This window comes from Neophocaena asiaeorientalis, unplaced genomic scaffold, assembly GCF_003031525.2.
Source record: "Neophocaena asiaeorientalis asiaeorientalis breed wild unplaced genomic scaffold, Neophocaena_asiaeorientalis_V1.1 scaffold217, whole genome shotgun sequence".
Classification (NCBI taxonomy): domain Eukaryota; kingdom Metazoa; phylum Chordata; class Mammalia; order Artiodactyla; family Phocoenidae; genus Neophocaena; species Neophocaena asiaeorientalis.
Window position 1 is genome coordinate 7,028,564 of NW_020172293.1, and position 17,720 is coordinate 7,046,283.

Sequence of the window (17,720 nt, forward strand, 5' to 3'; positions counted from 1 at the left end):
AAAGGGCAGAATTCTAGAAAGAAAAGAGCCTTAAAAAGGGGTGACCCATGTTCTATGAATAAACTCTACCCAAATCTCCACCTCAAACTGAAGCATGCATGTGCAAGGAACACTTCTAGTAACTAAAGCTAAAAGAGCTGAATTGATATTTGAACTACTGAATTGATATCTAAACTACAAAACAGAATTCTCAATTTGAGTCTAAGCAAGCTAATCATCTACTTAAACGAAATCAATCATAAATACTCTCAATAAATACAACAGAATCCAGAGACTCTACAGTAGTAAATTTACAGTGTCATAGATATGATCCAAAATTATTTGACAGAAAAAGGACCAGGAAAATACGACCATGCCATGGGAAAAGACAGTCAACAGAGGTCAACTCTGAGATGAAGGAGACAAGGATTTCTAAATTCCAATTATACTGATGCTCAGTGAAGGACAATACACTCATAATGCATGAAAGGATAAGAGATCTTAGTAGAGAAATTAACACAATTTAAAAGCAATTAAATGAAAATTTTTATGTAATATCTGATATTTTTAAAAGTTCATTAGATAGGCTTATAAGCATATTAAAGATGACATGGAAAAAATCACAGAACTTGAAAATAAATCAATTGAAATTGTTCAATGTGAAAAAAGAGAAAACAATCAAACTATATAAGACCCTCAATAACAATATGTTAGACATGTTGTCTAACATCATGATGGTTGAAGTCCAAGAAGGAGAGGAGAGAAAGAATGAGATGGAAAAATATATCTGAATAAATAAGGGGAGAACACTTTCCAATACTGGCGGAAAAACAATTTAAAATTCATGAAGCTTATTTAACCTGATTAGGACTTTTAAAAATCTCATGCCTAGGCACATTATAGCCAATTGATTAAAACCAACATAAAATATCTTGATAGCACTAAGAAAAACAAAGCTATATTAAATATAGCAAAACAATCATTTTAATAACTGTGAATGTCACATCAGGGAATAGGGAGGCCAGAAGACAGGGAAATATCTTCAAAGCACTAAAAGAAAAACATGTGCATGAAACAATTCTATATCTAATGAGAATATATTTCAAGAATAAAGGGAAAATAAAGATATTTTCAGTAAAGGAAAACTAACAATTTATCATTAGCAGAACTGAACTACAAGAAATACTAAAGGAAATTCTTTATGCTGAAGAGAAATGATACTAGAGACAAACTCAGAAGAAATGGAGATTATTGCAAGTAATGTATATGATAAAAGAATATTTTTCCTCTTAATTTATTTTTAATAATATTTAAAGAAAAATAGCATTGACGTGTAAGCTTTATAACTTACATATTATAGATTATAGATGTAATACATGGGATCACTATACTTTAAAGGACAATGAGAAAGGGATAAATGACCTATGCTTTTCTAAATTTTCTACATTGTAAGTATATTTTACAATATCAATTTTAAGTACACTATAAAGAGTTAAGAGTATATGCCACAATCCCTAGAGTTACTACAAAATTAAATGTTAAGACATACATCTAAAAAGCCAATTAAAACAGGATTTTTTAAAATATTCAAATAATCCCAAAGAAGGCAGAGAAGGAGACCAGAAGGATCAAAAACAGAATGTTCAAACAGAAGACAAACAACAAAATGTTGAGATAAATCTAACAATACCAATTATTACATTAAATTAAATGGATTAAACATTCCAATGAAATGAATTATCATAATGGATACAAAAGCAAGATTCAACTATATGATGTCTCCCAGAGACACACTTTAAGTATAAAGACACAGACAGGTTGAAAACAAACAATAGGAAAAAATATATCGTAAAAACAACATAAGAAAAGATAGATGACTTGCACACTATTTTATCACCTTAACCTAAATGATAGTTATAGACCCCTATACCCAATAATTGCAGAATACACATTCTTTTCTAATTCACCTGGTATTTTCACCAAGATAGATTACATGCTGTATCATAAACTAAGTCTCAAAATATTTTAAAAGACTGAAATAAAAGAATGTATTAACCAAAAGGTAATTAAAATTAGAAGTCAATAATAATATGTCAAAACCCCACAAACATAATATTTGGAAATTCAACAACACACTTCTAAATAATCCATGGACCAAAGAATAAGTTACAAAGGAAATTAGAAAATGTTTTAACTGAATAATATATATCAAAACTGGTGAACCAAAATTTCCACTTCAGGAAATAAGACAAAAAAAGAAAAATAAATAAAAGGAAAATCCTAGGTAGCAGAGAAGAGAAGAGAGGAGATAAAACACAAATAATCAACAGCAGGAATAAGAGGGGTTGTTGCTATACATTCTACAGACACTGAAAGACAACTTCATGCCAACAAATTTGACACAGTAAAAATAGAACAAATGGATTTCATAAAATTAAAGACTTCTCATTAAAAATATCAATAAGAAGATTAATATACATTCCACAGACTTGGAGAAAATATTTGTAAGCATAAATCTTAGAAAGAATGGGAAGCCAAGATATATAAAAACTGGTACAAGGAACTCTCATCCATTGCTGATGGGAATGCAAAATGGTACAGCCACTTTAGAAGACTGGCAGTTTCTTATAAAACTAAGCATACCCTCACCATAGAATCAAGCAGTCATGTTCCTTGGTATTTATACAAAGGAGCTGAAAACTTACGTGCACACAAAAAACAGCGGCTGGATGTTTACGGTAGCTTTATTCATAATTGCCAAAATGTGGAAACAACCAAGATGCCCTTCAGCAGGTGAATGGGTAAACTACGGTACATCCAGACAGGGGAATATTATTCACCACTAAAAAGAAATGATCTATCAAGCCATGAAAAGAGATAGATGAAACTTAAATGCATATCAATACATGTCATTATACATTTGTCCAAATCCATAGAGTGTACAACGCCAAGAGTGAACCCTAATATAAACTACGGACGTTGCGTGAAAATTATGTGCCCGTGTAGGTTCATTGATTGTAACATATGTACCACTCTGGTGAGGAAGTTTTGTAGTGGGGGGAGGCTGTGTGTATGTGGGAGCATGGGGTGTGCAGGAAACCTGTGAGGTCTATTCAATTTTGCCGTGAATGTACTCCAAAATTAGAGCCTATTTTAAAAATTACAGCTCATTCATAAAAAACAAGTAGCCCAATAAAAAGTAAGCAAAATATGTGAGTAGAAAATTTACAAAAGAAGATATATTAATAGCCAATAAGCTCATGCAAAAGAGACCAATATCAACAGTCATCAGGAAAATTCAAATTCAAACCGCAGTGAGATACCACCACATACCTAGCAGAATGATCAAAATGAAACCAGTAAATAGAAAATATTAACAAAGGTGTAGAACAACAAGAAGTCTCATAGATTGTTGGTAGGAGTGTCAAATTGCACAGCTACCTTAGAAAAAGCTCTGGCAGTTCTCATAAAAGTAAACATCCATTGACGCAGCATTTCAGTTCTAGGTATTTACCAAAGAGAGTTAAAAACATATATTCACCATGACTTGTACAAAAACATTCGTAGCAGTTGTATTTATAATAGCCCAAAACAGGAAAAAAACACAGGTGTCCATCAATAGGAGATCTGACGAACAAACTTATTCAATTGCAAACTGCTCAGCAATAAAAAGGAAAGAAGTCATGTTACATGCTACAACCTGGATGAATCTGAGAGCAAAGTGAGAAAAGCCTTACACAAAAGGGCATACAATGCACGAGTTCATTTATATGAAGTTCTAGAATAGGCAAAACTAATCTACGGAGGAGGAAAAGGGATTAAAGCAGTGATTATTTTGAGAGCAGAGGATGGGAGCAAGGATTGACTAGGAAGGGACCTGAGGGGACTCTCTGGTGTGACAGTAATGTTTCACATTTTGTTAGGGGTTTGAGTTGCACAGGTGAATGCATTTGTCAGAACTTATCCAATAGTACTGATACACTTAAACTGGTATTTTCATAGGGAAAAAAAAAGAACTGTAATGAATACCTAACTCCAGCACAAGGACAAACTTTTTCTTAAGGGACCAAATAGTTTAGGCTTTGTCGACATACGGTCACTGTCACAACCACTCAACTCCAAGACTGTAGTACAAAAGCAGCCACAGACAATTTGTGAATGAATGGGCATGGCTGTGTTCCACTACAACTGTATTTACAAAACTAGGAAAATGACCCACAGGACATGGTTTGTTGATCTCTGCGTCTAGTCAATGATACCATGTTGCCGTATTTGCGGTAAAGTTATTCCTGCAACTTTCTCTGAATGCATAGAAAATATGACAGATTGATGGATGGAGAAAGGGTTGGGTGGATGGATAGATATAGATAAAACAAACATAGAATAGTAATTTTAATTATATAACCTAAGTGGTAGGTATATGGTTAGTCACAGTAAGTTTTTTCAAACTTTTTCACATTCTTGAAAATTTTTATAATAAACTCTTGTTGGGGGAACATACAAATAAAAAAATAAGTGGGTCCATAGATCCTGTTCATAGCTTACTAGGCAAAATAGAGCTAGTACGGCCATAAATTAAGAAACACAGCGTAGATGAAACTTTCAAAGCTATTATGTGCTGTCCAACAATCCCACATGACCAAAGAAATGCCGCAGAAATGGGTCCTGCAGGTGTGTCTGTGGAGGACGGCAAAGGACCTCCAGTCCTAGACTATGATCATCATACCTGTATGATGATCCTAGAACAAAATAAAACCTAGAACAAAACCTAGAACAAAATAAAAAGACTGGATGCTGTTTAATAGTGTGTGTGTTTCATAATATAATATATGGGTTTTAGACCCAACTTAGCAATTGGTTAAAATAACAAAAGTTCTCATAATCCTATTTAAACCTAATTTTAAATACCCAAATAAGAAAAATAATCTGTGGTATAAAAGGAAATATTAACTTTACAAATCATGTTTTTTTATCTTTGATAACCTATACAGTTTAGGTTTACAGAGAACTATATATTTTAAAAACCTCACGTATCACCTTTACCATGAGCTGAATTCTAGAATTATTTAAAACTCTTTATTTTTATAAGAATTAAGAAAAACTCATATTTTATGTTATAAGAAAAACTTTTATATTCTTATAAGAAAAGCTATTATATTCCATTCTTTAAAAAAAGTTTTACTATCACTGCAAAGATATATTTGAATTTGTGTAATGATACTATTTTATCTAATTACAATGTTATACACTTTTAAAAATCAATACTACATCTTAATCACTTTGCCTCAAGCTTTAGTAGACTTCAAATATTGACACAGTGATGTTTTTAATGTTCTAATAGATTTTCAAACTTAGCTCTGAAAACTTCTCAAGGCATTGATTACATGATGAAAGATATTAATCTGGAGCACTCACAAATTATTTCAAGTGTAAGTTAATCAAAAATTTTATTACTACTCATGAAATAAGGATTGTTGAATGGAGACAAGATTCCAGCATGACTACTTTTTCCATAAACATTTTCAAGCACCTTATATCTGAAGGCAAAACATTTGCTTATTTAAAGCAGTCTCTAGGGAAATACTCATATTTTAACATTTAATTGTAGTTATAAGAGATGCATCACTATTATGAAAACCACTAGCCTTCAATTATTATGCTAGGCAACATTTTGCCCCTCTTTCCCTATGAGGCTTATAGTATCATTATTATTTCCATTTTACAGATGAGGAAACTGAGACCACACAGCTAGCAGGTTAGCAGGGCCAGTGTTCAAGCACAACCAGTCTGACTCCAGAGATCTTAAATTAAACCAAGCGATATAGCTAAGATAGTGTCTGCCTACATAACATTTCAATTTTGATGTGAATTGATCCCATTTTATCTCTTTACTAGGCTGTCAAATGGCAAAATAAGAAAAGAGAAGGAAGAAAGAAAGAGGGAGGAAATGGAGGAGAAAAGAGGTGGAGACCCTGATGTTGTCTAACTTCAAGACGAGGTGGCAAGAAGAAGAGAATCAGAGCCACATATAACATAAAAAGAAAGTATCAAGTATGCTGCCCATGATGGAGACTAAGGTAAGTAACTGTATACTGTGAAAAATCTTCTTCTAAGTAAAAGGAAAAAACAGTGAGGAGGTTCTAAAAGGGAAATGGAATTACAATGGCTAAAATTTGGGAACCAGATTTAATATCACCATCTAACACAACAGTACCCATAATAAATGTTTCATGTAATTGCAGTGAGTCAGTCCCGTTTGTGAAGTCTGGCTCCCCCCGTCTTTATTTTTAGTGATAAAGTTGGCTTATTCCTAACAATTGTTAAACACTCTTTTTTAAAACTTATTTTTGTCATCAAAGCCAAGGACAATAAACTCCATTTTACTTACATAAGAGTTAAAATTAGGAACACCAAAATTATTCAGAAATGTACTAAACATCAACTTTTATTAGGTATTTTATGACAAGCTCTACTTACAATATCTTACTTAGCTCTCAAATCCTATCTTAGGATAGATTTTAGAGTTGAGAAAACCAAGGTTTAACAAAGTAAATTGCTCAAGATTACATAGCTAGTAAGTGACAGCACCAGCATTCTAACCACATGTATAGTATTTATGTAAACACTTCCAAACCACTAACATCCAATCGCTTTAAATTGTCTCTAGGGAATACTCATATTTAACACTTAGTTGTATTTATTTGAGAGAAGCATATAGTTTATTAAAAAATCACCAGCCTTCAATTAGTTATGCCAGGCAAAAGATTACCTCTTTTCATACCATGTGTAAGGCCATCAGGTGAAGGCAGGCACAGAGTCAGTTTTTGCTTTACTAAAATATCTTAATCACCTGGTATAAAATGGCAAGTGAATGAACTTCATTAGTTAACAAATAAAGAAATGAATAAATGTCTGGCTCCAGAACTCCCATCAGAGCTCTCTAGTCAATGGAAGAATTCAAGTATTACTAGAGAAAGCTAAAATCAGTCTAAACAAAAGCAAAGATATTTGACAAATTAATCTATGGAGTACTATGTTTAAATTTCACAGTTTCCTTACAGAGTCAAAATAGCTAGAAAATCCCAATTATTATCTAGATAGACCTTTGAGGTCCCAGGAACCCAATTATAAGAATCTAATATGACATTTTAGAATCATAAATATCTTCAATATAGCTAAAGAATGTATAAAATTAGACATTATCATCCTTAATATCTAACCATCAGCTCTAATTCTACTGTCCTTACCAACCACTTGACAAAAAAAAAAAAAAAAAAAAGTTCAAAGCACTTAACTTACCAGACATATCACCGTTGTGGTCATGAAATGGAGGTGATGGGCCAGTTATCCCGCTCCTCTTTGCCCAGCCAAGTCGCAGACTCTGATCTTGCATCATACTACAGAGTCCATCCTCAAAATCACATCTTTCATAGTTTGAGCCTAATGGGAGAAAAAAGAAATCCACTCTCACAACCCCACATGTGGCTTTTTAAGAAATAAAACAATAGGCGAAAAAGAAAGCTTAGGAACAAATTACAAAGAGATTAACATCAGGATCATTTCTCACAATTTAAGTCTACTTCATCAATGCAAAGCTTTTTTGCACATGACATTCGAATCAATCACCACATATTAAAAACCAGTGTGGTCATACAGAAAGAATGTCACTCATGAGGTCAGAAGACTGAGGACCTAATCTTGATTTTGTCTCTTATTAACTGAGTGCCTTGCTAAACCACTTAACCACACCACGCCATTTTCTTCACCTATGAAACGGAAATAATGGCATGCTGCCCTTTCTCCCTCAAATGACTGCTGTGAGGATCTTATGACATAATATATATATAAATACAACTCTTAGGCACCACAAAATATGAGGCATTATTATTAAGGTTACATCTTCAAATCCACCTTAATGCTCCAGCCATACCAGAATTTCAGGTTTGGGCAGACCATTTCAGAGAGGACCCTCTGATACAAATTCAGCCATTGTGGCTGCGACGGAACCCTGGAATTAAGCATAGCACCTCTCAATGTTCTTGAAATCCCTGGTGTTTTTAATCACAACAAGGCATTTTCTGGCTTTTTTTTTTTTCTTTTCTTTTTCTCTTGGTATAAGTGATCCTAGAGGCTTGGGAGAGGGAGAAAGATCTGGACACTTGGTTGCTCACAATAACCCCCCAAGGAGGGCTTTATTCCATTATCCACCATCTGTAAATGTCACTCTCTAAAAAAACAGATTAATTCAATGGCAACTATACCGTCCCTGGGCTGTAGCTCTTAGTAACTGGAGATGTTCCTTTGACAAGCTTGTTCTTGTGCTAACTGGTTGCATTAGCCACAGTGGTTATTCTGATTAGTAGATAGACAGTGCCTGGCAACCCAGTCACAAAAACATAATTTTTAGTCACATTTCGGAAAAATATTATTTAGTAATAATACATCTGGTGCATATCCTTGAGAACATCCATGTGAGTACTGAAAGCTGAATTAGAAACTACACTTTTAAACATTATCTAAACCTGCTTTACTACCAATGGTCTATTTTATTATTTTTAGTCCTAGGTTCCTTATTTTGAAAGATTTTACAAAGCAGCTGTATTCTGTAATGTTAACAGGTATCTTAATAGCCACGATTTACTGAGGGAGATCAGTGCTAGGCATTCTAAGTGCGGTAGTTTATTTACTCCTCAAAAAAACCTTACGAAGCAGGCAGCCAGTGAACGTTGGGGCCAAGATTGGAACCAGGTCTTTTTTGACTCCAGAACCTGAATTCTTAAAGCTCTGTTCCAAGGTCTCATTGTTAAGCCACTAACCCACTTTTACCTCTAGAATTAGAGACCTGTCGGAGTTTCTAATACTGAGGAAACCAGTATTTCCAGGCAGAATTCATGTCATTCTATCGAAAAGCTGAGAAACTTGATTAGTCTGTGAATCATCCCGTGCTTAAATTTACGATTGCCTTAAGGCCTTTGAAATATTTAGAATATCCAGAATATCCCAATCATTACCTCATGGACCCCTAGTGGTCCAGGGAAGCTGGTTAAACAGAAAGTGAACTAAATTATATTAGTTATTTGTATATGAATGTGCGTGTCATTCAACTAGTTATGCATATGTATCTTCATAAGTATGTGTGTTTTCAAGTCTCTTTTAGTCCCAGCATTTTTTCCAATGATCTACTTGTGATTACAAAATATTCTAAACTATTTTTATCACCATATTTCAGCAATTATGTGTATGAAAAGTACACACACACTCCCATAGGTGTCAAACAGTTTCTAAATACCAAGAAATTACCTGGCATTACAATTACTTAGTTGATGTCTGTTTCCAATGTTCTTTGTTCTCTTTAATAAACAAGGATAATGATGATGTATTCTGGAAGTGTTAGAACTAGAAAAATAGCTAAATGAAACATTTTTATTTCTGAATAGTCTCAACAGGGGTTCCTTTTGTTACAAAATGAATCTAATGAGCATACGTTTTTCAACTAATTGTTATTTAAAAAGCAATCATGAACTTCTCATAACTGCCAGATTATTCAAAAATGTATCAGAAAATTTTCTAAGTATTCATTTTCCTCCCAGTAGAGAATTGTGTATTTTAAACCATTTGAACAATTTTTCCTGAATTGTGGTTGATTTGCCTTTTATAATCTCATATCCCACACATCTACATTCAAATCTGATAGTACTTGCTATACTAAAGTGTGTCTGCGTGGAGATTTTCCTGCTACCACAGCAATGCTGCAGCTGGACAACATATGGAACAGGAGGAATGGGATGCAGGAACTTAGGAGAATCCATGTTCCTCAGCTTTTTGAACTTGAGCAGCTCATCATTTTGTTTTTAATTTTGTGATCCCGCAGGTCCAGCATACTGCAGTGAAAAAGAGAGGGTATCTCCATGTTGTGCTTTGAGGTTGCTTGGAAGACCCAATTATCTTCTGAATTGGCTTCCACCATGCCAGATTCTCTCATTAAAATTTTACTGCAGAGCCATTCATGGATTCAATCATTAACACCATAAGTGGAGAAAAATATTAAACTATATCCTCAAGTGATAGTTAACATAGGGCATGCTTCTGAGAAAATGGTAAGGAATAGAAAAAATTTTAATAGTGGTAGCGGTGAAGAAATTGATGCAGAACTCGGGATTAACTTAGTATGAGTAGATCATCACAATATAAAGTTCTTAGAAGACAGGGAAACTGTAAGAGTCAGGAGAACTCTAAAAAGGAGAGGTAGAAGGTATTAAAAGCAAGCCATTTATTTCACAATTTTGCCTGGGCCTATATTAATAATGCACGTTTCTTTTCCTCCTGAAAGTTCTATGAGGCACAGTTATAGACTTTCCTAATGTTAAATCCTGCTTTTCTTGGAAAACTGTGCCAAAATATAAAATGCATCATTTTAACCATCACTACCATCCAAGTCCACAACTGTTTCATTTTCCCCAACTGAAACTTTTCATTCCTCCCTCCCCTCAGCCCCTCGGAACCACCATTCTACTTTCTGTCTAAAAATCTGACTACTCCAGGTACCTCATATAAGTGGAATCATGCAATATTTGTCCTTTTGTGATTGGTTTATTTCACTTAGTATAATTGTCCTCAAGGTTCAGCCATGTCGTAGCATGTGTCAGAATCTCCTTCCTTTCAAAGCTGAATAATATTCCACTGTATGTATCTACCATATTTTATTTATGCATTCACCTGCTGGAGGATACTTGGGTTGCTTCCACTTTTTGGCTATTGGGAATAAGGTTGTTATCAACATGGGTGTACAAAAATCTGTTGGAGTCCCTTTTTTCATCTCTTTTTGATATGTCTCCAGATTTGAATGGCTGTATTATACAGTAATTCTATTTCTAATATTGAATGGAATTGCCATACCATTTCCACAGAAGCAAAAAGGCTTTACATTCCCACCACCAATGCACAAGTGTTCCAATTTCTCAACATCTTTGCCAATACTTGTTATTTTCTTGGGTTTTGTTTGTTTATAATAGCCATCCCAATAGATGTGAGGTGGTATCTCACTGTGCTTTTGACTTGCATTTTCCAAATGATCAATGATATTGAACATCTTTTCATGTGCTTATTGGACATCTGGATATCTCCTCCAGAGAAATGTCCATTCAGGTCCTTCGTTCATTGCTTGTTTTTTGTTGTTGAATTGTACGAGTTCTTTATTTATTCTGCATGTCAATGTCTTAGATATATAGTTTGAAAACATTTTCTTCCATTCCATGGATTGACTTCTCATTCTGATGGTGTCCTTTGATACACAAAAGTTTTTCATTTTAATGAGCTGTAATTTATCTAGTTTTTCTCTGTGGCCTGTGATTGCCAAAAAATCATTGCCAAATCCAATGTTATGAGGCTTTTCCCCTGTGTTTTCTTCTAAGAGTTTTATAGTTCTAGCTCTTACATTTAGGTCTTTAACCCATTTTGAGTACATTTTGGATATGCTGTAAGGTAGGGGTCCAAGTTTAATCTTTTTGCATATAGACGTCCAGTTTCTACCACACTGTTGAAAAGACTATTCTTTCCCCATTGAATGGTCTTGGCACCCTTGTCAAAAATCATCTGACCATCTATGAGACGGCTAATTTCTAGGCTCTCTATTGTATTTCATTGGCCTAGTGTCTGTCTTTATGCCAATTCCATATTCTTAATTACTGTAGCTTTGTAGTAAGTTTTGAAATCATTAAGTGTGAGGGCTATAAGGTGGTTCTTTTTCAAGATTGTTTTGGATATTTAGGGTCCCTTAAGATTCCATATGCATTCTAGGATGAATTTTACTATTTCTGCAAAAAGTATTCTTGGGATTTTGAGAGGGATTACTTTGAATCTATAGATCACTTTGGGTACTACTGACATCTAAACAATATTAATTCTTCCAATCCATGAACATGAGGTGTCTTTCCATTTATTTGCATCTTCTTTAATTTCTTCCAGCAACAATTTTTTGTTTTCATAACCTTGGTTATGTTTATTCCTGAGTATTTTATATTGTTTGAGGCTATTATGAATGGACTTTGTTTTATTTCCTTTTTAGATTGTTCATTGTTAGTGCACAGACTTGCAACTGATTTTTGTGTGTTGATTTTGAATCCTGCAACTTTGCTTAATTTGTTTCTTTGTTCTGACATTCTTTTCATAGACTTTTGGAGTTTTCTACATTTAGGATCACATTTTCTGTGAACAGAGATAATCTGACTTGTTCATTTCCAATCTGAATTGCTTTTATTTCTTTTTCTTAACTAATTGCTCTGGCTTGGACTTCCAGTACTATGTTGACAGAAGTGATGAAAGAGGGCTTTCGGTCTGTCACTGTTGAGTATGACGTTAGTTGTGGGTTTTTCATATACAGCCATTTGTGTGTTAAGGTAATTTCTTTCTATTCCAAGATTGTTAAGTGCTTTTATCTCCTTCCCTTCTTGAGGAAAGCTATTTATTAAGTAGTCACAAAATTTTACATACATTTTACTGTTTAGAAAATGATTTCCTTCATGTAGATAGCATATAAAAACATTTGTACAAAGAATTACCTCCCTTACTCTCATTTAATGTAAAAATTAATGGCCAGTTCCTGCAAAGGATGAAATAAATTCAAAATAGTCCAATTAAATCAAAATAAAATGTATTCTCAAAAGTAGATTTCCATGAAAGAGTGCTATTATTTGGCCTGGCAATGTGAAACCATTAATTAATTTTTATCAGGGAAATGTTTATCTTTCACACTGAAGTAATTTTATTAGTTTCATTGAAACAAAAACAGGAAAAACTGTAAATCAGAAAGGTATGTGATAGCATATGGAATTACAACTTCCATAGCTCACACCAGAATTATCTAGTATTACTTAAGTTGGAATCTTGTCATATAGTTGCGTTTAATCTCAAGCCATTGAGCACATCTTTGGCAAGAATTTGACATAGATACCATCACTGTCACATGAGAAAAAGATTTCCAAACCATATTTTAACTTTAACACTGTTTCAAGATTAGTAAATTTCACAGAATTTGTTATAATAGCCCAAACTGAGACATTTTGCTATGATGAATAGGAGTTTTAGTTGATTAATAAAAAATATGCTTAAAACATTTTGCATCCAATGTAGTGGTAAGATAAATATTGCACATGAAATCTCACATTTCACTCTATTAATGCTTATCTTCAAGTATTTTAATGAACTTCTACAACTACTTTTAAAAGTAGTTGACATTTATGTCATCCTACTGAAGAAACAATGTACTTACTATCATCTGATTAAACGCTATCACCTCTCAGATTTTCAGAATGCACCTCTAATGTAATTTTCACACATTTCACATACAAATTTAGATTTATATGAAGTAAAGACCTTTTGAAAAAATTATTATGCCTAAATCCAAAAAAGTTTGCAAAAGAAGTTAGGTAATACTTCAAAACTTTATGATATATTTCATCAAATCAAAGTATTGAAAATAGACCAAATGGAAATGTTCTTAAGTAAGACATGTACGTAGGGGAGAAATTATTTAACTGAATATATTTTTCCATTTTGAGTCACAGTAATTTTAGCTCTAAAAGTAAACGTATGGAACAGTTAATGTTAATACTAACTTCAGGTATGCTACGGTAATTATCTAATTACTGGAGTAATTTCTGAGAAAATACTGGAGTATTTTCTGGTAATATTCCAGTGGTAGAAACCCACTGCAGGGGATATATCTCAACATTGTAACACTGTATCAACATTACAGTTTATAGTCTTATGGTTGACTTGGATCTGAATAGCAACATAAGTAATATTACTGTTTTACTGTTGAGTAAAACTAAAACATAGTAAAGCCTTTATATATCAAATAATTCTGAACAATTACTAGAAGAGGAACTAAATTATTGCTGTGCTTAATAGAATGAGGAAGCCCAGGCAATGGGGTTCTGCATAGAAGCAGACATTGCAACACTAGAAACATAATTTTTTAAAAATACCCAGATCAGTACCACGACATGTACTTCCCTGGCTCAGGATATTAATAAATTCTAATAAAGAGAGATTCTTGTCAACATTAGAACCAAATAGTTGTTACACCTAAAAATTATTTTTCTTGCTCACGATTTATTGTGTTCAATATTGTGTATAAATAGAATTTATTTCACTGTGAAGGTTTAGTCTTTTTAAATCTAATATCTTTTAAAAATACTGAGTTAAAATAATAGGTTCAAGTATTCTGAAAAACAGGTCCATCATGTAAAATTTAAAAAATTTCAAAAACACTATTAATAGAGTCAGTTGCATCCAAATTTCAACTTCAACTATGCCAATTTCATTTTAAAAAGTCAACATATTAATCTATTTCTTTAAAGCTCACACCATTTGTACTTTAAAGAGGGTCACAGATTAATTTTTTTCCCGAAATGTGACTACTGAAACATCATTATAAAGTCAGCTTGAGTAAAAAAAAAAAAAATCTTGTCTATAATTTTAGCATCACAAATTTTCAAGAGAAAAGCTGCTTGGCCATCATTATTCCTCCACAATATTTTCCCCCTAGTGGGTGTACAAAAGAAACTCACACTTTAAAGTGATTCTCAATTTGATCTACAGGTTATCCCATTTTAAATAAAATACCGAAGTGGAAACTTCTCAGAAATGAAAAGCGAAAAAGCCAAAAGGTGACCTCCCAGTGTAACATTTAAAATGAAATTTGTTTATTCGACAAATCCGTTCCTTCACTCTCCTCTAAGGCTGGGCTTATTAGTATCTTTCATGTAGCGGAGACCTTGCCCACTCGGCGGCTTTCCCCTTCTTTCGCATTAACCTTTTCCCTGAAGCGGGACTACGCATGTTATCACAGCAACCACACTGAAAGGACGCTTCAGAGGGATTAGTGATGGAAGGGACTTTGCATTTCTTGTCAAACCAACCGAGTGGTTCATCTTAGCTGCTCACCGAAGAACAGCAAGGGCTTTCCCCAGACAGGCCAGAGAAAGGACAGCACATCCACATGTAGCGTCTCTGGGGAAATGGGACAAATATAAAATGAATCCCCGTCTTAGGAATTGTTAAACACAAAGTGCAAACAGCACGATCACAATTCCCAAACTATGGGAGAAAAATCTTCCACCTGTTTCCTTCTAAAGAGAAGAAATTATTCAGTAATCACTCCTCTTGTTTTAAAGTAATAACGACTGAATATTTGAATAGAATTCCAACAATGGTAAAAACAAACATGTAGAACCTTATGTAGGAGAAGAAAATGAAGAATTCTGTAAACACTAATTAATATAGTATCTGAATAAAAAGTAGAAAATACGTTTGAGCACATTGCTCTAAAATACTAGACTTAGTGCCTCTAAATAATTGAGTCAATAGTTACTAAAAATCAACGTGAATGAACCTATTTAATTGTATGATAATGTTTTTTATGAAAGGTGACTGTAGGAAGGGCGCTAGTTCCATTGATGAAATGCAGTCTTCTTTCAGGATGTGATACTGATAATAGAAACTACAGAAACATGCATGTCTCTACCCATATCTTCCCTTGGTAAACTTTTATTAATGTTATACCTGGAGTATTTTCCTGCCAGTGAGATCAGTTTATCTCACTTTATGACCTCTTATAATAAACTGGAGGTTCAAAATCACACAATTAGTAGATGGTTCACCCAGGATCTAAGTCTGGGCCCTGCACCCTCTGAGGCTTGCACTTTTTCCTCTGCCTTAGAATCAAAGGATATAAGTCAGTTATGCTCTGTGTATGAGAGGTACCAACTCACTTGGTGGTAGTGTCCTATAAGCAAAAATAAAATCTTCTCACCCAACCTAAAATTCATTTCAAATATTCCCATACTGAACTCAAACTTAAGTTCATAATTTCCATCACAGCATTTTAAAACTGCAGTCACAAGCTTCTTTCAAATCTTGTTTCACTGATATACCATTAAAAGCTACCTTTCTACATTTCGCTCCTTCTTTATAATTGGTAAAACTGATTCAAAATACATCCCATTTAGTTAGAATCTTAGCAATTTGATACCCTTTAATTAGACTTATTTTTATTTGTGGATCTGTCTCTTTCTTAAAAAGAGTATTTTAGTTTCTGACTGACTCTAAAGGCATATAAATGGGATCCATGCAGGGCCAGGTGTCTTAGCCTCCCCCAGGCGGCTCAGCAGCCTCTGGACTAAAGGTGGACAGGACTTGGAGGAGGGAGAGGAAGGGAACTTACATTGTCGTTCATCGCTCATGTCGCCACACTGATCTGTGAAGTCACACACATTGTCAGGAGGCAAGGAGACCCCATTGTCACACTGAAAGGCTTCCATTCCTTGCTGAACCAGTACAGAGGTGAAAACGCAGGAAATCCAAAGGATACCAAAAGCTTCATTCTTCAGGAAAGCCAACATTCCGGCCAGGAAGAGGAGCACTGTTTGATAGGTCTTCTTAGAGATCAGGCCGTTGTAACGGGTGGGTTTCACTTTTCTCTATTTTTTGATTTCCAGATTTGCTTCTTATGACTGAAACTGCTGGTAACTATCCGCAACTCTTAACAAATGAGTCCAAGGCAGTTCATTTACTCTCTCAGGGGAGTGTCTTTGGAAAATATTTAACTTGAACAATTGCACCATTTCTCTATCTAGCTAATCACAGATGTTTATTGCCCTATGTATACCATGTTTAAACAATTTAAGCCCTTATGATAAATTTTTCTTTCAGGACATAGCATTAACTACTAAAGGGCAGGCACATAAATGGGAGGAAAATTACAATAAAGTTATAAGTAACATAAAAGGTTCTATATCAATTCCTATGCTTAATCATGTTCATGTAATTTAGAACATTATTGTCACTAAAACTCATTCAAATACTTCAGGCCCAATTATTAGAACTGTTTCATGAGAATGAAATGCTTGTCCTCTATCACTGAATGGAAACTTTGCATTGCTTGCTTAGATAAACTGAAAACCACAGAATTTTAAAAACTGAAGGGACATCGGGGATCATTATTTTCCAAATCACATTACTTGGACCCAAGAAAATTAAGGGATACTTATGAGGAAACACAGTAATTTGGTATTAGAAACTGGAATTCAAATATCCTGCTACCGAGTGCAGTGTTTCTTCCTCTGCAGTACACAGATTTTCATGTCAATTCATCTTCATGTGCTTTTACAAGTGAAACATACAATTTCAGAATCCATATTCAGAATGAACAGTACACTAAAGTTCAGAACACCTGAACTTTATATTATAAATAATAAAATTTTATGAAGGTGAAGAATTATAGAAATTATATGGAGTTAAATATTCAAAATATTCCTTTATACTTGATTTCTTAAAGGCATCTTGAAGTTCTATTCAACTATCTTCTTTTAATTTCTGCACTATAACTGTAAGAGACGGAGACACCAAGACTATAAGAAGAGACTGGAGAATGCAGGGTGGAAAAAACCATAGATCAGGGACAGAAAACGCTTCTGTGCTTTTAAAGAAGATACAAAGAAAGCAGATTTTCCAAATATTCTAAGAAAAAAGACTCAGTAAAAACAATGTTCTAAGATATGAGCATTCAGGATTCTAGGAGGAAAATCCATAATTTGCCCTATTATAATTGACCATTTAGCATTTCATTGCTCTGTGCTCCATTCCAATTTCAGAAATATTCATTCTCCTTACCTCTCTGCTTTGTAAATGAATTCTAAGAAACACATTGCCTACTTCTCTCTTTGTGTATCTCTTAAATG

At 33.9% G+C, this 17,720-nt stretch overlaps 1 protein-coding gene across 1 annotated transcript in view; it reads right to left on the bottom strand.

Annotated features, from left to right (window-relative positions):
* Positions 1-17,177, bottom strand: part of MALRD1 (MAM and LDL receptor class A domain containing 1) — a 580,486-nt gene extending 563,309 nt beyond the window's left edge. The window contains exons 1-3 of the mRNA XM_024765840.1: positions 17,163-17,177; positions 16,205-16,460; positions 7,279-7,419 (exon numbers count right to left, since the gene is read on the bottom strand). Of these exons, the coding sequence (XP_024621608.1) occupies positions 7,279-7,419; positions 16,205-16,460; positions 17,163-17,177 (412 nt within the window). The remainder of the gene's footprint in view (positions 1-7,278; positions 7,420-16,204; positions 16,461-17,162) is intronic.
* Between the last annotated feature and the right edge of the window lie 543 nt (positions 17,178-17,720).